At 47.2% G+C, this 22,373-nt stretch overlaps 1 protein-coding gene across 1 annotated transcript in view; it reads left to right on the forward strand.

Moving 5' to 3' along the window:
* Window positions 1-1,673: 1,673 nt before the first annotated feature.
* The window catches only part of TNN (tenascin N), a 190,555-nt gene continuing 169,855 nt past the window's right edge, over window positions 1,674-22,373 (forward strand). Inside the window, exons 1-2 of the mRNA XM_085601594.1 lie at window positions 1,674-1,845; window positions 20,509-20,977. Of these exons, the coding sequence (XP_085457720.1) occupies window positions 20,581-20,977 (397 nt within the window). The 5' untranslated portion in view covers window positions 1,674-1,845; window positions 20,509-20,580. The remainder of the gene's footprint in view (window positions 1,846-20,508; window positions 20,978-22,373) is intronic.

Here is a 22,373-nt window from a genome sequence, read left to right on the forward strand (position 1 = left end):
GTCTGCACCCCCTTCTATAATACCAAGGTGCCCCTGGTGGCAGGCAAAGCTGCGTCTGCGCCCCCTTCAATAATACCAAGGTGTACCAGGGCGTGCAGAGCGGGCGCAACCGCCCCTTGCGCCCATGGGGCACTTTCTGTAATACGGCCCTTTTATCTCACTCTTGTAGGTTCTTGCTCTCTCCGTTTGTCACGTTTTTTTCATCTGTCTCTTCCTCCTATTTGCCCCTTTGGGTGTTTTTCACTTTCTTGCTGTGTGAAAGCCCGCTGAAGAAAACTGAGTGTTCCTCTCCAAAAACAAGTGAGGGTAAGCCCCACCTGCAACCCCCGGCCCAAATCAAGCAGTGCTATTACGATTGCAACCTTTCTAAATCTGCACTTGTTGAGTCTTTAATATGTTGATAAAGAGGTTTATTTTATTGGCAGTATTATAAGTGAGCGCAGGTCTGTTTAGGATAGGTTCTGGTGGGCGGAAGGAGGCCCACACTGGTCGCCCTGGTCCATTACTGCGCACGTAGAACGTGCCGGATGTGACGTGCAATAGGAACACGTAATGATGCATGTTGGCAAGTAGGAAGCACAGGCACTCTCCGACGGCTCGTTGGTTGACAAGAGGTTTTATTCAGCAGGCAGGCACAGGTACAAGCATGTAGACCAGACCGCACGAGGAATAGATGGTACACGTAGCTCAGCCCAGGTGTAACTGCCAGGGACAGTAGACAACGTTCCATCCACTGCACGGGAATGCACAGGCAAGTTCTCTCTCAGTTCTTCCACTCCAGTTCTCTTTCTTCACTGGAATGAGGTAGGAATGATATTTCCATACGTCACATCGTGTACTAATGTCTGCCTGCTGGAGGGCGTCTCGTAGTAGGTGCTATTTTTTAACAAGCGCAATATTGAATCAGCTCAGTTTATGACCTCGGAAGCATCGACGTCTGAGCCGGCCAAGCTGAGATTCGTGCCTGCACAGGGCAGGTTGTCCGCAGAGTAGCACAACTGGCGCTCATCCCACTTCCCTCCTGTACAAATTCGTTCCACCAACCCTAGTTTCCACGTTTCTTCTTCTTTCATAAAACTATCTTCCACGTTAGCCATCTATTTGGATTCATCTCCAGTTTCCCGCCCTTTCCCTATTCTTTCCGTTCTCATCCTTTCTTCTTCTCACTTCTTTCTCTTTACACTTGTTGTCTCCCCTTTCTCGCGCTCATGCCCTCCCTTCTCTTATTTTCTTTTACAGTTTTCCGCAAGTTTTTCCTCATCTTCACGCTACCTCATCCTTTCAGCTCACCTCACAAACCCCCACGTTGAACGAGGTCGTTCTATCGTCTCACCCCATTTTATTTTTCCCTTTCTTACAGACCTCTAGTAAATGTCAATCTCTTTTTCTCTAGATACCACCTCTGAAGAACAACTCTCCTCCCCCCCCGCCCCCCCCCCAACGCAAATGGTACATCCCTGGACATATGCTCGGATCTGCATCTCACGTTTTAAAACATCGTTGTAGGAAAAAATATTTTTTTTAAAAACACATGGATCAACGTTTCTCTCTTTTTTCCTAAAACAGAAGCAGTCCCTGCATTTTTGCGCTTTTGGGAGCATAGACGGGAGGGTGGGTGGAGCGGGAAGGATTCTCCGTCCAAGGAGGGGCTGAGTAGCTGACACCAAGGGGCAAGTGAGCTTTCTGGCAGCCAAGGCAACACCCAGTGCCCCCATTGGCTCTCCGCCCTGGTCAGAGGAGATTTAAGCCCCCCAGAGACAGGGTGCCCGCGCAAACCGGATAAAGAATCCCCGGTGCAGACAAGAGGCGCCGGCACTGGGAGCCAGTCAGCCATCCACCCGAGCGGTAAGATCAAATGGCCATACTTTTTAAAAATTAATATACATATTTATATTCAATTTATAAATGGGACTTAACATCAATGCTTACTCAGTTTCTAACCACTCTCGGGGTTGGCAGATAAAGGAACTAAGCGGGGGAGGGGGGGGGGGGGAGATTTACAAGCCCCTTGCGCCACTTTTGCGTCACTTTTAACATGGGAAAAGTGACGCAAAAGTGGTGCAAGGGGCTTGTAAATCTGCCCCAGGGTGATTAATTTGCAGAGGACCACACGGTACTTCAAGTAGGCAAGCCGGGAGCAGAACGCGGGTCCCAGGGTCAATCTTTAGCCACGAGGCGTGCTTTATGCATAGAAATGTATGCAATGATCGTTAATGTCCTTCTTGTGGTCGGTCGCATGAATAATGTTTTCCAATCAGTAGTCTCGGGGGGGGGGGGGAGATTTACAAGCCCCTTGCGCCACTTTTGCGTCACTTTTAACATGGGAAAAGTGACGCAAAAGTGGTGCAAGGGGCTTGTAAATCTGCCCCAGGGTGATTAATTTGCAGAGGACCACACGGTACTTCAAGTAGGCAAGCCGGGAGCAGAACGCGGGTCCCAGGGTCAATCTTTAGCCACGAGGCGTGCTTTATGCATAGAAATGTATGCAATGATCGTTAATGTCCTTCTTGTGGTCGGTCGCATGAATAATGTTTTCCAATCAGTAGTCTCGGGGGGGGGGGGGAGATTTACAAGCCCCTTGCGCCACTTTTGCGTCACTTTTAACATGGGAAAAGTGACGCAAAAGTGGTGCAAGGGGCTTGTAAATCTGCCCCAGGGTGATTAATTTGCAGAGGACCACACGGTACTTCAAGTAGGCAAGCCGGGAGCAGAACGCGGGTCCCAGGGTCAATCTTTAGCCACGAGGCGTGCTTTATGCATAGAAATGTATGCAATGATCGTTAATGTCCTTCTTGTGGTCGGTCGCATGAATAATGTTTTCCAATCAGTAGTCTATGTGTTTTTTTAAGTTTGCGATAGAGATTGCTGACAGGGTGGGTTCGCCCCTCTCTGAATGACATGTCATTACCTACTTGAATAGTACGAATGTTATTACACATATGCGGTTATAGGTAAGAAACAGCTCCTTCTGAATTAGACATTGTACATTTCAGATTACACATTGATGTCAACGACCGCTTACATTTAGACAGCGTGCCTTTTCACTAGATGCTCGAATGATAGGACGTGAAAGGCTGGGGACAAATTTGGGTGGCATGGTGAGCAAAAAAACGATGGAATCAACCCAGATCTGTGACTAGGGGTGAATGAATGACAATGTTCAGCCTTCCGTCCAACATCTGTTGTGTTGCTAAAGTCCATAGGACACCACAAGATATTTCAAAAGTTAGAAAAAACTGTTATTGCATACATGCCTATGCGTGCCGCCCCATGCTTCAGTTTTTGAACAGCGCCATGAACAGCTATAACTGTTTCATAGCGCTGTACCTCACGAAGTGCCTATCAAGAAACCCAGTTAAACGTGCTCCCTGTTTATATTCCCTGCTTCCCTCTTATGCTCTCTTGCGATTGACATGGTTGAAAGTGAAGCCGCTAGAACTGATACATGTTCCTGTCTGTGTGCCTGCCACCCAACCATCCATCCATCGTGAAATCACCAAGAATTGCTGACCTCACCTGTATTAGCAATAGTTTCTGTTTCTATGGCATAGAACAAAAAAGTAAATCGTTTCAAGGCGCTCGAATAAATAGATCGCACTATGGGGGTACTGAATGGAATTGCTGCTTTTATCCAATTGGGAAGGATTACAATCTGAGTTCATAGATTTGAACACGAGATCTCTCAAAAGGGTCTGTGAAGCAGGCGCTCTACCCGCGGAACTATCTTACCGGTTTGCAACGTTCTACAAAAATATCGGCGAGGGAGGGCGGGAACCGGGGACCAAGGTCGCACAGTGCATACTGGCAGCTGGGAGAAGGACAATCCTCTTCTGAAAAACAGGGCTGGAGCTCCTGAACCTTGCTGGGCATTAGAGATGGCTGAAGTTGGCACATTTCACCTCTTCCTCAAACAAACACATCCTTTCCGTTGGTTTATCTGGGTGCGCAATTCAAAGCCGCGTTCCTCCGCATGATACCTCTGCAGAGGGATTCGCAGTCACAATCCGCTCTAGTGCAGATTTTTTAAAATATAAAATCTGCTTTTAAATATGCAGGAGATATTTTTTTTCGAAAATATAATTCTTTGGGAAAAATTGGCACCCGAAAACGTGATAAGCACCTGTCACCTGTAGGATTGGGAGCACTCATGGGATTGGCTGAAAGATACCTAGCCTGTCACTTCCAGGATTGGAAGCACTCATGCGATTGGCAGAAAGATACAGAGCCTGTCACCTCCAGGACTGAAGCACTCAAGGGATTGGCTAAAAAATACCTAACCTGTCACCTTCAGGATTGGAAACGTCGAGATTGACAGAAACATACAGAGCCTCTCACCTCCAGGACTGACGCGCTCATGGGATTGGCTGAAAGATACAGAGCCTATCACCTCAGGGCGGAAGCGCTCATGGGATTGGCTGAAAGATACAGAGCCTCTCACCTCCAGGACTGAAGCGCTCATGGGATTGGCTGAAAGATACAGAGCCTATCACCTCAGGGCGGAAGCGCTGATGGGATTGGCTGAAAGATACAGAGCCTGTCACCTCCAGGACTGAAGCGCTCATGGGATTGGCTGATAGATACAGAGTCTGTCACCTCCAGGATTGGACTGGAAGCACTCATAGGACTGGAAAGGAGTATAGAGCCTGTCACTTGTTCGATTGAAAGAGTTTATTGGATTGGTTGAGAGATCCAGAATCTGCCTCCCCTTCAATTGGAAGTCTTTATGGGCTTGGCAGAGGGATGGCGAGTGTGTCTCCTTTAGGGCTGGATCTTTCATGGGGTTGTCAGAGGGATCTAACCTCACAGTCCTGTCACCACTCAGATCAGAAGGGCTCATGTGATCGGTTGAGCGATAAAGAGACTGTCACCTCTAGAGTATGAAGGGCACAAGGAATTCGCAGAGGGATATAACGCCAGTCACGTCTAGGATCAGCAGGGCTCACGAGATAGGCGGAAAACTACTAAACCTCTTACTTTTGTATAGGGCTACAAAACCTGTTACATTTAGGGCTGGGTCTCCCAAGGATTTAGAAAAGGGGTTCAGAGTCTGTCACCTCTAGGTTCCGAAGAGCACATATGATTGGCACCGGATCAGGATTAGGGTTTGGTAGATTAGTGGGACTGCCAAGGACATAAGGACACTGACAGAGTAGTAAAAGCCTCTCACCACCCGGGCAGTCCGATTTGAGGATTAGCACAGAGACGCCAAGCCTGCTTCTTCTAGGATCCCAGAAGCTCATGGGATTGGCCAGGCTTTCTAGAGCCTGCCAGTGCCAGACTGGGGACCCAAAGCAGCACTGACAATTTTTGGGGACCAGTCCCTGGGGAAGCATTGCCTGGCCCCGGGAGGCTGGAAACGTTTGCTTGCTGCATTTGTTACTGGAAGACAATATTACATGGCCACCTCTATGTAAAGCACTCTGATACCTCCGGGTCTAGCCAGTGCTATATAAAACTCTACAAATAAAATAAATAAATAAATCACTGCTACAAAACCGACCTCCCCCGTAACAAACCGCCCCCACTGCTAAAAACCGGCCCACCCACCATTTCAGCCTCCTGAGGAAATGCCCAGTACGGCCTGTCCAACCCTGGAGACTCCCACCTCCACGACTGGAAGGACACAGACACTGCCACAGACATGCAGTAGTACTAAGCCTACAGGAGTAAATAGGGGCCAGTTCCAATGCCTGTAACCTTTAGTGCATGGTCGTACCAGGGGACTGGCAAAGGAACAGAGAGGTTCCAATTCCTGTAACCTTGAGTGAATGGTAGTGCCAGGGGACTGGCAAAGGAACAGAGAGGTTCCAATGCCTATAACCTTGAGTGAATGGTAGTGCCAGGGGACTGGCAATGGAACAGAGAGCCTGTCACCTCCAGGGCAGACTGTCTTCAAGGATTGGCTCCAAGATACCAATCCTGTCACCTCAAGAGCTGAAGAGGAGGAAATCTGCCACATCACGTGTGACAGGCGTAGACACACGGCACAGGTATAAAAGCCTGTCACCCCTAAAGCTGGATGTATTTTTTTGGAGAGGGGGCGGGGTCATAGGAACAGAAAGTCAGTCTCTTCATGTCATGACTGACTCAATGTATCAGGGCTTATCACGTGTAGTATTGGGAGTTACAGCAGGATACACATATGATGGAGTGCTTGTCACCTCAAGGTCTGACGGTGTATAGATCTGTGCCATATCTCTGAGCCAGCCAGTCCCTGAGGTGACAGACTCTTTATTCCTCTGCTAAACCCCAGGAGCAATTCCACGCTAGCAAAGCTAAACTGCATATCTCTGTTCCAATTGGGTGTAGCTTCCATTGGTGCAGCAGGTGCAGTGGCACCTGGGCACAGAGGCTGGAATGGCCCACTGAACTCTGATTATTGATGTATTTTACTGTGTAAACAGCAGACTGGAGGTCATTTTCTGTCTTGCACATGGGCCCATGGCAGACTGGCTACGCCTCTTGTGCCAACCCTCTGTGCTGTGCCTTCCTAGCAGTGGCAGGCTTTTTACCCTCGTGCCAGCTTTCTGAACCAGTCACTCCTGGGACTGGATGGCTTTGGTTGATTAGCAGAGGAAGAGAGGCATCATCTCCCCAGGTGACTGGCACAGGAATAGGGAGCCTGTCACCTCTACAACTGGACAGCGCAATAGATTGGAACACAGGTACAGAGCATGCCAACTCGGGACGGGGTGGCGTTGGTGGCTTAGCAAAGAAATAGAGAGCCTGCCACTTCGAGGGATTTGAGTACTGGTACAGGGATACAGAAATGTGAGTTCTACGGCTGGATGGATCAATAGATAGGGCTGTAGTTTCAAGGGGAGGGGGTGTTACACGCCCCCCAATAAATATATTTTTTGAAAATAGTTGGGTACAAGTAAGTGGTTTCAGTTGGGTATGGTGAGGTGCCTGTCGAATTTTACCAGTTGGTTTTACGTATACACAGACAAACACACACATACACACACACACCCTCTGTTTTGAAAGCCTTCAAAAATGTTGGTTATGTTTACAAAATCTTGTGTTTTCTATAATTTAGTAATCTTACCAATCTGCATTCCTCTCCCTTTCCACTGCCCCTAATGCCCCTTTCATACACCCTCTTAGTTGTATAATGTATTTTAACCTTAAATGCCAGAGTGATTGTTGGAAAATCTGAAGCTCACCGCCCCCCCCCCCCCCTCCGCTCCCCCCAATCTTACTGATCAAGCTGCGCCCCTGTCAATGGATGAGCAAAGGAACAGAAAGCCTGTCTAAGGTTTAACTTGTTTAAAAAAATTGAGTCACGGTCCAAAGATTTTCTTGAGGGTGCTGCTGGTACCGCCACTATCCTTCTGGAACTTTCTCTGACGCAGTTCCTCTCAGCCCTATTGCTATGTACAGGCATCCACCTACAGACATACCAATGCATGCATTACATGCTGCTATTTGTTTCAAATGAGCAGTATTTTCCAGAGATTAATTAATCCCGAGGGGCTTCTTGTCTGTTGTGAGTTTTATTTAGCATTCTTTTTTTGTGGTCCAGCTTTTATAGTACAGGTACTAGAATGTATTGAAAAATACATACCGGCACGGACAGTTGCCTGCCAAGGTCACCTTGAGAGCTCTTATTCGTCTAGAAGGGGTTCTATTTATTTAGCTTTGCTAATGACCGACCCCCAACAGAGGCCCGCTGCTGCAAATACAGCAATTCATTGGCTCACAGGAGACAAAGCACGCACGTGAGCCAGTGGTTCTCCCTGCAGGATAGTTTGTGAGGCCTATGAGCACTTTTGCATGCCACGGTCGCCACTGCCCATTGCCATGGTTGCAGCAACATACTTGAAATGAAAGTGCATTAAAAAAAACAGATTATCGATTTCAGCCTCATACAGCCCTATGTCCATAATAAGCCAGCGACGCAAATGCATAACGAAAAAGGACGCCCCGCCTATCCTGCAGAACGCGAGGGGCCCTCCGGTCTCTCACATCTGAACTCACTATTACAAAGCGCCCTTAAAAGCAAGAACAGAAAAGGAGGCACGGCAAAATAAAATATTTGCCCGGAATTACGCAATTACTTCATGTGGGGATGCCTAGATAAATCCGAAGTTTTTTAATATCACATTGTGCCATTTAACTAATAGATGAACGCTGTTTTCCCTTTCCTGTTTTACATCAAAAGTCAACCCTTGTTTCTTTAATTCTGGCGCACGAGAGTAGAACCTGGATGGCAGGCAGTAGCCTCGGCTCGTTTTGGGCTCGAGGGTCCAAGAGGACCGCAAGCTGAGCCAGAGCCAGGCATGTGGCTCGAGCCGGGCTCGAGCTTTCAGTGGCACGCCCACCTCTACCTAGGTGCCACCTAAGGGCTTGTGAACTTGTATTCCACAGTCCCACGTGTCCTCATTCATGATTTCTCAGCACTGAGGGACCTGCATACCGTGACGCAGTCCTTAAATACCAATGACAGGAAGGGGCCTGCTGTGGCCCACTTGCACGGTAGAAATCATAAGCTCCTTGAAAAAAGGAGAAATTGCAATTAATCCATTGACTTTTATTTTATTTCCACATTTTCTCCACATACGCTTGATTTTATTATGCATACGCCCCTGAACAATCTTCTCCAATAGCCCTGGCTACAGATTTCTTCCCTGACACCTTGTACTGCGCATCATATCACCCATTCCACGGGCAACTCTCCCTTCCACTAATCTTCAATTTCTTGAAATCCTATAAGGAACCTTGGAGCATACTGTAAGCGTTACATTGAATTGTATTTTATTGTATTGCTCTTGACATGTGCCCTTGATTTTGTTGTAAACTATAGGCAGCTGGCCGTAAGTGTAAATAAAAGTGAAATGAACTGGGGGGCTGCCGCACTTCATGGCAAAAACCCCAACAGGTGTCTCTTGCTTGGAGACTGCAGCCATGCTGTCCCCATTGACTGGTGCGCGTGGCCGCCACGTGGTTTCCTTAGTCTGGCCTGCGTGTCAAGAATCCAATAACTCAGACTTCACTGTCAGCACAGGCCACGAAGCAGTATCCGCCCTGGAGAGCAAACATGTCTATCATGTCTCACTAGGTTAGCCTCAAATGGCGGAGCACCCCATTTACACACAAATCTGGGGTATCATATTCTGTATATTCAACACGACAGAGTGGAGCATTAAACCGACGCTAAACCACAAAGCCTGGCACAAAGGCTGCCCAAAACAGCCGAAGGGCCGACCCACGCTGAGCGCTGTGGAAAGTAGAAGACTGACAGCCTCAGTCCGCGGCGTCAGCCGCACTGCGGCCAGCACGAGGCCTCGCCGCAGTCTTGGCGCCTTTTTGTGCTTCTTCTGCAAAGAGAAGCCCTGCTGGAGGCCTATTGGAAAAGCGGAAGTTGGAGCGTCTCAGCGCTTAAACGTAGTTACGCAGGGGCGTAACAATGGCCCCGGCGTGGGGGGGGGGGGGGGGGTGGAGTGGGGGGGGCAAGCTGCAGCCCCCCCAAGCTCCAGGGGGCCCCTCAGCACTGCACTTCGGCTGGGGAGCTCCTGATAGAGTCCGGAGGGGGCCCTCCACCTACCTTGCAGGGGGGCCCCCTCAATTATTGTTACGCCACTGTAGTTACGTCAAGAAGGCTGCCCATCAGGGAGGGTGCCGTTGGTTCCTGTGAGGTACTGACTGCTTGTCAAGGCAGGCACTGTAGCAGCACTCATGCTCTCCTGTAGAGGGCACCCTTTTCAAGATTGATGAAACCCTAAGGGCACTAAAAGCTTGAGCGCTTAATCTTCCCTGCGGGTATACAGGCAAGAGTACCTGCCTAATGCATCACCCAGGAGACCTTGAAAGCTTCAACACTACATTATCTCGCATGGGGCATTAGTGCTTTGAGAGAATCCAGGGGTATGTAATCCTCAAGAGGAATTTAGGAACTGGGGACCTCATTGACAAGGCCCCTGCACTGCCAGAATGTCACTTTTAGTGGCTTTTCATGGCCAGGTAGATATGGACTGAAGCAGGGCTGGACTGGGAACCGAAACTGGTCCAGGCAAACTGCTCGCCTGCCCCCCCTTGAGGTGAGGAGGGGTGCGGCCGAGCTGTTTGCTCGGGGCCGGCAGATTTTGTTACAGGGGGCTCATATTGCTGGCCCCTGGTAACAAAACCGGACACCACCCTGGCGGCCCAACGGGGAAATGCCCGGTGCCCGCTACGGCTAGTCCAGCCCTGGACTGAAGCAACGCAGCACAGTCACTGCGTTGCCTCACCCTGCGATAGGGAGGCATGCCATGAGCATTATGGTGGGTGTTCCTACATGTATCACAAAAAAGAGGGGGGGGGGACCGGAGAGCTAATTAAGGTCCAGTGTCCATGCTCCCTATAACAATATTTAAACGCAAAAGAGGACACTGTTCCTACGGCCAGGCGCAAAATGTCACCCAGGCCCAAAAAGAAAGAAAAAAGAGAAAGAAGAGTGAAAAAAGATCCTAGGTGAAGGACCCACTCAGCTAATGGAAGACCACTCTTTGTCCTCTGATGCCCTCACACACCCCGAAAGGTGTCATGCTTCATCATTGGGCAGTGCTCCTCGTAGGGCCGGCGCTGCAATCCCCTACGGGCCCCCCGAAGGGTCACTTTATCGGAGATCTTTTGAGGACTGCCGGATGTTGCATGCGGGTGTGTGGTGAGTGGGTCCTCAGTGGAGGGTGAAAACAGTGCGTGCAATTGTGTAAAAAAGTTAAGAAAGGGATCATCATGCAGCCAATGTAGAACAGATGTACCCTTAGCAGAGTCTAACTGCTTAATAAAATATTCCCCTGGTGATAGACTTTGCCCAGGTGTCTTAGGTCATAGGTCGACATGTTTCGCGCTTCTGTCGCCATAACGGTCGTATGCGCTTCTTCAGGACCAGAACTAAAATGAAGGTGCACGTGAAAAATAAAAGAAAACATAAAAATACCCTCCAAGTAGATCAGGGCAGAAAAATAACTGAGACTGGTAGTCAACTACCGTGAGTTGACTACCAGTCTCAGTTATTTTTTAAAAACGGAGTTTGTACTGTCAGCTTCTCACTGATTAGTTGATATGTTAGTTACAGGTTTAGTATTCATATCTTTTTGTTTATTCCAATAGCTCACGGACAGCCCATGCTTCTAGTTTGTGGAGCGACCGTCTCAATATCACCTAGTAAGAACTCTCTGCTCCCTACATGTGGCATATCCTTTTTGGGCTGTACTTGTCAGGGCTCAGGTTCTTTTTACCCACACCGTATCTTGTACCTTTTTACTGCACAATTTCATGCACTGCCATATACATTGTTAATCTTTCTTAAGCAGTATTTCTGTTATCCAGGGTTGTTAATCCACTCAGCACCACCAATGTACTGGTGTATTTCGTGTCCCTATTTTATTTTTATGTGGTTGTTGTGCACACAACTGTGGCACACATATGATGCATCAAGTTTCACTGATGCACATGCCTGTTGTCTATCCTGTGTTTCTTTTCTAGGTATCGATCAGGAGCGGCCATTACTATTACGCTGTAACCACAGTGAGGGTATACAGTTTTCTGCCCTGATCTACTTGGAGGGTATTTTTATGTTTTCTTTTATTTTTCACGTGCACCTTCATTTTAGTTCTGGTCCTGAAGAAGCGCATACGACCGTTATGGCGACAGAAGCGCGAAACATGTCGACCTATGACCTAAGACACCTGGGCAAAGTCTATCACCAGGGGAATATTTTATTAAGCAGTTAGACTCTGCTAAGGGTACATCTGTTCTACATTGGCTGCATGATGATCCCTTTCTTAACTTTTTTACACAATTGCACGCACTGTTTTCACCCTCCACTGAGGACCCACTCACCACACACCCGCATGCAACATCCGGCAGTCCTCAAAAGATCTCCGATAAAGTGACCCTTCGGGGGGCCCGTAGGGGATTGCAGCGCCGGCCCTACGAGGAGCACTGCCCAATGATGAAGCATGACACCTTTCGGGGTGTGTGAGGGCATCAGAGGACAAAGAGTGGTCTTCCATTAGCTGAGTGGGTCCTTCACCTAGGATCTTTTTTCACTCTTCTTTCTCTTTTTTCTTTCTTTTTGGGCCTGGGTGTTCCTACATAACACCCATGGCATTCAACACAGTCCTAGATTCACGAGATTGTGTAGGCCTGGGAATGCGTCAAAAGCCTACACTTTCCCAGGGGTGGCAAAGGGGAAGCGTAGCGAGGAGAAATAACATAATTTCTCTGGGTTTTTTCCTCTTTCTATGTGTGCTGCATTCTGCGGCGCAGATAGAAAGAAGAAATAGCCTTTATTGATTGTTTTCATGCCAAAACAATCACCTCTTTTATGCAGACACCCTTGCACTATGGTGCAAGTGTGACTGCTTTGTAGCATGGTAGTCATTTGTGCACCAGTGCAGGGGGAAAGGACATGAATGTGCCATATTTGATAGATACAATGCTTTCCTGCCCTTTTCTTTTAACGCAGGGCAGCACAGCAGGAGCCTTGTGGTGCCGACCTACGTCAAGTTTGCAAATGAGGCCCTGTGTTACTTAAACTCTTCTGCAGAGAGTATCATCCATGCTTTGAGTCACCCTCGGGGACTTTTGAAGCTATAGTGCTCACAATACCCTCCAGGGGCACCTGTGCTGTGATACCTGCCTTGTGACACCTTTATGGGACTTTGGAAGCTCTGATAAGAACATGCTCCTTCTGCTTGTGTTCTCCTGTTCATCTGCAGATGTGAGCTGCTCTCCTCAGGGAGATTTGGACAATGCTCTACTTGTATCATGTCCTCACCACCCAGGGAATTTGAAAGCTGCCGTGCTATGATAGTGCTTAATTTGTATAAAAAATAAGTGCTGGTTCCCAAACGTTTTCTGAGGTAGGGGGTGATCAGGAGGGGAGGCAGGCCTTACTAGCAGCTGCAGCTCCACTACTACCTGGAGCCTCCGATCACCTCTCCCAGCTTCCCGCTATAGTCTCTCTGAACTGCCCCACCTCAGGGACAGAAAGCTCACTAGAGACCAGGGAACAATAATAAAATTAAACAAAGGAGTGGAGGCACTGCCCTCACTACAAAAAGAGGCTTTACAGTCTTTCTGCCCTGTGAGGGACAGATGGGGAGTTTTTCCTCAATCTGCCCCCTTGGGGTACAAAGCCCACTAGACACCAGGGATAATACAAAAATATAAAGAGGGGTGTGGCCCACCATGCATAGGGCCATGCCCCCACCCCAAAAGAGGGTACTGCCGTCTTTCTGCCTCCCCGGGGAGGGGTAGATTGAGGGGTTCTCCCTTGTCTGTCCCTTGACTGAAGCCCACAAGACACGAGGGATAATTGATAAAAGAACAAAGGGATGAGAGTGTCCCACCATGTTCAGAGCCATGCCCTCACTCCAAAAAGGGCACAATAGTTTTTCTGCTCTCCCTGGCAGACAGTTTGGGAGGTCTGTCCCCAGCCTGCCCCTCCGTTGTGGGAGGCAGATAGCCCAATAGACACCAGGGGAAAAAAAGGGCAGAGGCATCCCACCCTGACCTGGGAGGGTGCCCCAATCCAAAAGGGCACAGATGCGGGCGATTATTCCAATTTTGCCACCCCAGATGAGCAAAAAGCCACTAGACACCTGGGATTTTACGTTTCAGCAAACTTATGGGGTGCATGTGTCCCACCCTAGCATTGTGCCATACCCCCACCCTAAAATGGGCAAACCAGTCTTTCTGCCCCCTGGGGAGGGGGGTAAGATAAAGGATTTACCTTCAATTTGCTCCCAGGCAGGATGCCCAGTAGTCACCAGGCATTTCAAAATGGCATCAAAACAAACAAAAGGATAGGGACAGTATACCCTGGCAACGAGCCATAACCCCATTCCAGAAGTGGCAAAATCCTAGGGTTAGCCCAATTGAGACGGTATCGCCAAATCTGGCTCGAGGGTGAAAGTAGTAAGCCCACTAAAAACCAGGGATTTTACATTTGGACAGAAGAAAGAGGTTCCGGACGTCCCACCCTGGCATTGGGCCATGGCCCAAACCCAACAGGGATATCCAGTCTTTCTTTCCCCCTCTGAGGGGCAAAGAGAGGGTTTGTCCCTAATCTGGGCCCAGGGGGACAGAAAGCCCACTAGACCCCATGTATGTCAATATGGAGCCAGAAAAAACTAAAGGATCTGGTGGCCTACTCTGGCATTCAGCCATACCCCTAACTAATAACCTCCCTGGGGTCAGATAGGAAGTTTGTCGTCACTGTGGAAAAATGTGGTCCTTCCATGTTGTGTTTTGCGCTTTTTCTTGTCACTTGTACTGGGCCTATCCCCACAAGTAGAGTACCATTTTTATCAGGAAATGTGTGGGATCATTGGGTAGTAGGACATTTGTGGATTCCCACAGTTTCTGGAACATTCCCTCACAGAAATGTGAGAACAATTTGTGTTTTTATCCAAAGTGGTTCTGGGAAAAAACTTTGTGACATCCAAGCACGTCACATCACGCTGGGCTCCCCCTGGTGTTTAGTTTTCAGAAATGTCCAGATTTTGCAAGCTTCCCTGGGTACCAACTCAACTGGGACCCAAATTTTGCTGCCACCCACATTGCAAAAAAGTGTCATTTTGGAGTTTAAAATTTGATCTGTCCATTTTGTGCTTTAGACCCTTTCCTGTAACGGGTGATAGCCTGCTAGCCCAACCCACAGCAATCAAGAGGTTAAGGTAGTTGCAGACTGGGACCCAGACAGTGCAGGATGAAGGAAAGAAGTCTGTTTCCCTGAAGTAAATGCCAGTGGTGTCCACAGGCTTGTGCAAATTAACCACTGCTGCTCCTACATTCCTGGCAGGAGGGCCGTGTACAAGTACAGGCCTGCACATCCAAGCAGACTTTAGAAGCTGTGAGGGCTTACATGTTGCTGCACCAATCCCATTGCATAATGTTATCAAAATAATTGAGCAGTGCATGACACATCACATAGCTCTAATGATTGAATCAGGTAACATCATAGGAAGTGGATATCATTAAAACGATAACTGCAACTAAAATCTTTTAGATGGCTGCCAATATTTTATTTTATTTCCTAATCTCATTCCCATTCTTCCTGGGCCCCTACTTCCTTGCCTCATACCCGCTCTCCCTACTCCCCTCTCCTGCCTCCCTTTCTTCATGCTCCTACCTGAGATGATATATACATATATGCCTTCTACATCACTACCTTCCACTCCTTTTTTTTTTTAGCTTTTACTTCATCAGCCTCTCTCAGCTCACATGTTCCTTAGAGCTCCTCCTTGTGAATGATGCGATTATGTATATAGCACTCTACGTCATCCAACTCATGCCATGCACACTTTCTGAATCTTGTATATAGCCAATGTTGAATGCTTGCATGATAATTAATTGATGGTTTTGCCTTTGCTCTTTCATTGAAATTGTGGAAGTGGCTTTACTATATTTTTTTACTTTTATCCTAGCCTTTGTAACACACTCTAACTCTTATGGGCCATGATAGCCCTATAGACTGCATAAGTAAATAATTAACCAAATAAAATATGTCTCCCAGAAGTACACATAGTAGTCACAGTGATTGGCACCAAAAGTACAATTCTAACCTTTGTTTCTTTGTAAATAACGTCCCTAACCTCAGTTTTGTGCACAAAATGTATAGTTTTATGGTGGTTTTTGTGCAATGAGGGATAATCAATAAAAACACATGCATGTCCCCTCCTGCGGTCGATGGAGCGCAGGGCCCTGATTCTGAAAGCTGACAGGCAGCGCAGTGCAGCACTCAAAGATGCTGCTCTGCATTGCGTGATGTCGAGGGAGCAGGAGAGCGCCATATTCACATAGAAATGGCTATCTCCTCTCCTCTCCCTAGTGCCGGTGCTGATTTCAGCTTTTGTAACGCTAAACCGACGCAAAATCTTTTGGGGGATTCACAAACCAACGCAAATTAGTATTTGCGTTGGTTTGCATGGAAAGGTAACACAAGGTGTGTGCGTTAGTCTAGCATAGGTTTTGTACAGGAAGGGTATCCTTCCTGTACAAAATGCTATGCTTAGACAAGTATGTGTGCTGCATAGTGTAGCATGCAAGCAAAGTCCGAAAAGCACAGAGAAATGAAAACATTTCTCCATTTTACGCCTGCTTTTCAGCTGTGTTAATTTTTGGCGCTAAACCCCTTCTACTGATGTTTGAGAATGGGGTTTAGCGTCAAAAAGAATGGGTGGCAGAATGGGTATGCCCATGTACCACCTATGTAACACCCCTTTGACGTAAAGTAATGCAAAGCAGCATTTCACAATGCTTTGCTTTACTTTCCCATGCAAACCAACGCAAACGTGCATTGGTTTGTGAATCTCAAAAAAGGTAAAGCGTCGGTTTAGCGTTACAAAAGTAATGCTAACCTGACACTAAACCTTTGAGAATCTAGGCCCAGGTGTCAGCTCATCTGAACCCTCAGGCCCAGATTCTGAAAGCTGACAGGCAATGCAGCGCAGCACCCAAAGATGCTGAGCTGCATTGTCTGACAGAAAGGGAGCAGGAGAATGTTATATTCACATAGAAATGTCTCTCTCCTCCCCTCTCCGTATCGCCGGTGCTGCTTTCAGCTGTGCTGCCGAGCGCCATGCACACATATTAGCGCCATAGTCCTAGGGTGTGTGCGTGAATCTAGCATAGGTTTTGTACAGGAACGGTATCCTTCCTGTACAAAATACTATGCTTAGGCAAGTGAAAAGCGTTTTCTACTTTGTGTGTGTGCTGCACAGTGTGCACATATGTCAAGTCAGAAAAGCACAGAGAAATTAAAACACTTCTCTGTTTAACGCCTGCTTTTCAGCGGCATTAATTTTTTGGCGCTAAACCCTTTCTACTGATGTTTGAGAATAGGGTTTAGCACAAAAAAGCGTGGGCGGTAGCACGGGTACACACATGTGCCACCCATGTAATGTCACCTTGATGCAAAGTAATGCAAAGCAGCGGTTCGCGCTGCTTCCCGCTGCTTCGCGTTACTTTTCCATATAAACCACAGCAAATACCAATTTGCGTTTGTTTGTGAATCCCAAAAAACGTATAGCTTCAGTTTAGCGTTACAAAAGTGATGCTAACCCGACACAAACCTTTGAGAATTTGGGCCTCTGAGTCAGACTCCTAAAATAATCACAGTGCTAGCCACGTGGATAGCTGGTGGGCCCTAAACGACACCAATGCAAGGCCCCTTGCCCCGCTCCCTTGTGCCCGGTGTGCTCGCAGTCTCCTGCAGTGGGCGGCCATGCAGCGCTACAGCCAGGTTTGTCAGCAGCTATGGAAAGTTCCATTTTATTCCTTTCATGACTACCTAGTTTCAAGGCCTTCATAACCTGCAACACAGCCTCGTTAAATTTCTGTTTAGACCACCTAACGGAAATTGTGACCTCCCACCAAATACCAGACACGCACAAAATGGCAGCACGGTTCCAACAGAATGTTAATGTTCCAGGCGGATTGTGTTATGTTATGTTATGTTACTGAGATTTTTCGAGCACTCTGTTACCCATTGGGTGTCTCCTGGCGCTGTGTGCTACCTTCCGAAAAGAGGAAACTGTGACAATTGGCTAAAATGACCATTTAGGTGAATAGGCAAGTTTTTAATCCCTTCCTAAAAGGAAGATTCTCTGTTGAGTTTCTAAGATGGAAAGGAAGGCTGTTCCATGCCTTGGTGGCGCAGTGGCGAAAACTCCTGCCACCCCAGCTAGTTTTGTTGTAGCGGGGGAGAATAGCGTGTTTAGCTTGCATGGAGCGCAGGGCTCTTTGTGGTAACTGCACATAAGATCACCTCAGTAAAAGGGATGTGATCCAAAGCTTAACCCACCACTCCTAATTTCAAAATATGAATGAATCCCTAAATACTGACAACAGCGACCATGGGCGCCATAGAGTTGCATCAAACATTGTCAGATGTGGGACCAGGGTCGTAGTGAAGTACTATGCGCCTCTCCTCCAGTTTGGGTACAGGACAGCCGCTAACTGACTGTACCCACCTAATGGTGTCTGTACTGCATGCAGGAGCACAGGAAAGCCGGATGATGTCATTACGGAGCACAGGATGGTCGACCACGTCTTTACAGGGTGCGAGATAGCCCATTGTAATTACTGGGTGCAGAAAGACCCCTGCTGTTAGTAAAATGCCTCAAACGTTGGGATGATGTCAGTACTATTTGTTGAGAAGGTAGATGATGTCATTACTATTTCAAACGCGGATGGGTGATGTCCGTACTGTTCAAGGAAAAATCAGATGACACCAGTATGCGTTTTTAGGCTGAAGCCTACCAAAAAGACATCTTGGGGAAATTTGGAAAACTTCCATGGGAATGGATGCCGCCCATTGCTTTCCAGTGTCTTTTTGGTTTGTAACTCACATGTTCTTGCTTTCCATTTGCTGGCTCTGCTTGTTTTGGGCTGTCCAGCTTGAGTTCATCCCTTCTACTGCCCAAACCTTATTTACAGTATCCTTCCAAGTGCTCCCTGTCTGTAAACAACTTTTAAATCTTCTTATGGTGTTTCATTTGCTGTGCTGTCAAAGAGAGAGGTCAAATGAAATGCTCCCTCTTCTGAGGGAGCTGGGTATTTATTTTTCTTCCTCTGACTTCAAAGTAAGAGGATTTATGTGACAATCGTTCTGGCTACCGGGGGTAATTCTGAAGTGCGATGAAAATAAAATATTTTAACACCATCAAAACAAATCAATACACTAGGTGATGGCGTTTCCACAAATCATAGTTTGCACTCTGTATACTTTTATCAGTAAAACTGTATGTCTGTGCAAATGTAATAGTCATTTCAATTGAAGATGCTTTTCCTGTAAATGGCAGTGCGCTACCACACCATGCATACTTCACTTTACCCCACTCCACTCTGCACCACTCCACGCCACTGAACTCTAATTTGCACCACTCACTGATTGGTGAGCCCCATTCAGGGTGAAACTGGCCTTAGATTGCTTATGTTCCGGTTTGGTTTCTGGCCTTGCATTCTGGGTTGGACTGATTTGCATATGACCATGTCTGAACTGAGGAGGCATGGTGTGCTAAATAAGACGTTGGATGCTCTGACTAAGGTGCTCATTTGGTTCTGCGGGTGGATGGGTGTGTGAGGAATCTGTTGCACCTTTAGGGGCAGATTTACAAGCTCCTTGCGCCACTTTTGCGTCACTTTCCCCCTGTTAAAAGTGACGCAAAAGTGGCGCTCGGGGCTTGTAAATCTGCCCCTTAGAGTTTAATCACTTTGCCAGCTATGTTGATTTAGTGCGGTGCTGTGTGGAGAGTCTAACCCTTTCTCTTGCTATTGTAAGGGTTGGTATGTATGAGGAGTGTGGTGTACTGTGGGGATCTTCACTTTAACAACTACATGGCTTTGGTTCTGTGCTGTACTTGTGATGGTTGGAGATGGTCTAACATAAAATGGTTTGTTTCCTCTTTAAAAGAGAATTGGGGAGCGGGTTGTAGCACAGTGGGCACCTCTCTGCAAAACACATGGTTTTGGAGCCTTGTCTGCTGGTGACGGTATGGGATGGTGGGTCTGTCATGTTCCGGAGGGACTTTAAGCTTTCCATATCTTTCCAGACTGCTGAAATGCGTGAGGCTTGCAGCATTGACACATTTATTTATTGCATCATATTACCATACATTACAAAGCATGATGTTCAGGTAATAGAATATTTTATATGAGTGTGTTAATTCATTACCGCTTTAGACATTTTGATCATTGCTCACTCTTTCACACGGGAAAAGGGCAAGCAGGTGAGTCTTTCGTTTGTTAGTCAGGCCTGTTCCATCTTGTTTGCCAACAATTCTTCCTCTTTTTTTTGGAACAATTTTCCTTCTCATTTATTATGTCAATCACTTATCAATGCTTCATCAATCTATCCACTTCATATTTTTTCACCAAGACATTCAACCATGCATCCACTGCATAGACAATCATCTAGGCACAAACCCACCCTTAAGTTCTCTAAGCAAACCTTCCTCCCTTTCATCCATTGCCAACGTGCCAACTGCTCCCCAAACATCCCAAACTCACCCACCCATCTTTCGAGTCTTGAATTCCCTCAGCAAGACGGAGAGGCATTCATCCACCAGATATCCACCAGACATCTGGACAAATACCCATCCATTTGTACACCAAGTTATTCATCTTTCTCTTACCTGGTCACTCTCCCATCCATCCATCTGTCCACTGATTCATCAGTCCGCCACCTCATACACCCATAATTTCACTCTTGCATCCAAGAGCCAACACACCCACTCTCACATCCAATGTGCACGCATTCCTCTAGCCACCTATTCATCCATGTGTCAACGAGGCCAACTTTCTTCCCTTACATTCCTTCCCATCTCTGCATTTATCCATTCATGCATTAATCCAGCAATGACGTGTGCATCCCCTTCTCACCCAACCACCAAGTCAAATATCAATGTATTTGTGTACTAAGACATCCGCTTCCTTTGTGATGAGGCCAATTAATTGGTTTATTAACATAAAAATCGAATTTAAATGCATATATTATTTCTCTTTCCACCACAGCCAAACTGCTTAAATTGACCATCTCTTTATGGGACAGCTCCTTACACCCATACCACTCTAAGGATTGGCAACATGAATTTTTGGGGAGCTCTCATCTACCCTGCCTGGGTATTGCTGTTCCTCGCCTTCCAAGAAGCATCCACTGAGCCTATCCTTGATTCCAACTGCACCAGCGAGAGGGGCGTCACGTTCAGCCACGTCTACAAGATCGACCTCCCCAAGGCATCTCAGCTTCAAGTAGACACAGACGAGCCGTCCCCGAAGGACGACCCCCTGGTTCTTCTAGGTGGAGATGCTGGCGAAGAGCAGAACATTGTGTTCCGCCATAATATCCGGGTCCAGACACCCAAGGCCGACTGCGAGAGCTCGAGCGGCTTCCTCGCCCTGCTGGCCAGGTTTGAGAAGCTGGAGATGGAGCTGAAGGGAGTCCAGGAGAGCTGTAGTTCTTCGGGGTGCTGTGGAGCTCAAGGTACTGCAATAGCTGCATTGATATCGCATAATATGACATTTATTAAAGTTCCTTGCTTCAATAGTTTGCTCTTTCTAGCTACACCAGCAGGTTAATACCGTGATCTTAGGAGAGTTGGACTGTGAACACAAACCAGCCCTGGGAATTCAGTTGGACCAACCCGAGGGGTTGGGGGTGCTAGTGAGAAGCACTGCTGCTGCTTTTGTTACAGGAGGCCGCCCCCCCCCCAATAACAAAAACCGCCACCACCACTCAAAAACTGGCCCCCACCCTTCTGGCCCACCGGGAAAACACCAAGGGCCATATGTATGAAGGCAATTTTGCGATCGCAAATGCCGAAATTCGCAGAAATTTGGCATTTGCGATCGTAAAACAGCAGTGTCATATGTATGACACAAACCACCCGTCGCAAAATAAGGAATCGCAAATTTTGCGATTCCATATTTTGCGATTGCATTTAAGGAATCGCAAATTGCGATTCCTTAAATGCAATGTAAAAAGCACAGAAAAAGTGCAATTTGGACTTAAGGAATCGCAAATTACCACCAACTTCAAGTTGGTGGTAATTTGCGATTTCTTTGAAAAATGCCCTTTTATGCATTTTTCAAAGTGCCATGTGACTCACATACATGCCCTTAGGGCATGTATGTGCACCACATCTGCACCCATGCTCATTTCAGGGGTGCAACAGGGTGTCCTTTTGACACCCTGGCACCCTTGAAATTGCATTCGCAATTTGCGATTCTCTAATTGGGAATCGCAAATTGAGTATGTCTTCCCATTCATCCCTATGGGCCTCTAGGCCCATAGGAATGACTGGGGAGGTATTCCTTAATTGCAAATTGCAATTTGCGATTCGCAATTAAGGAATATGTTGGATTGGCAAAATTTATTGCAAATCCTACATACATAGGGTTTTCCAATTCTCAAATAGCGATTCGCAAAAAATCTCTATTTGAGAATCGCAAATAGGCATTTTCATACATATGGCCCCAAGTGCCCACTGCGGCCAGTCTGGCCCTGGAACTCAGCATGACGGATTGTTTAAAGTCACTGTCTCCAGTATTTGGGTTGTGTTTGCAAAAAAATATATATTGAAAAAAGTTTGGATGTCTCCTCCCCTGTCAATGCCCATTATCATCTCTTCCCTGATACTATTGGGTGACTCAAGCCTCCTTGAGTATTTCTCCTGTAAGTTTTATATTCTATACATGCGACAGGCATTATCGCCCTAGCTTAATATACAAATATTTGGGGGGTTTTCAGACTGCATGGGAAGAGCTTTCTTAACATAGGATTTAATAATTGTGTCTACGAGGGGAGTCAACATCTCAATAAAGTTGAGCTCCTTGAAGGGACGCCTCCTTTCTTATATTGTTTAGAGCAATGGACTTCA

This window comes from Triturus cristatus, chromosome 4_2, assembly GCF_964204655.1.
Source record: "Triturus cristatus chromosome 4_2, aTriCri1.1, whole genome shotgun sequence".
NCBI classification, from domain to species: Eukaryota; Metazoa; Chordata; class Amphibia; order Caudata; family Salamandridae; genus Triturus; species Triturus cristatus.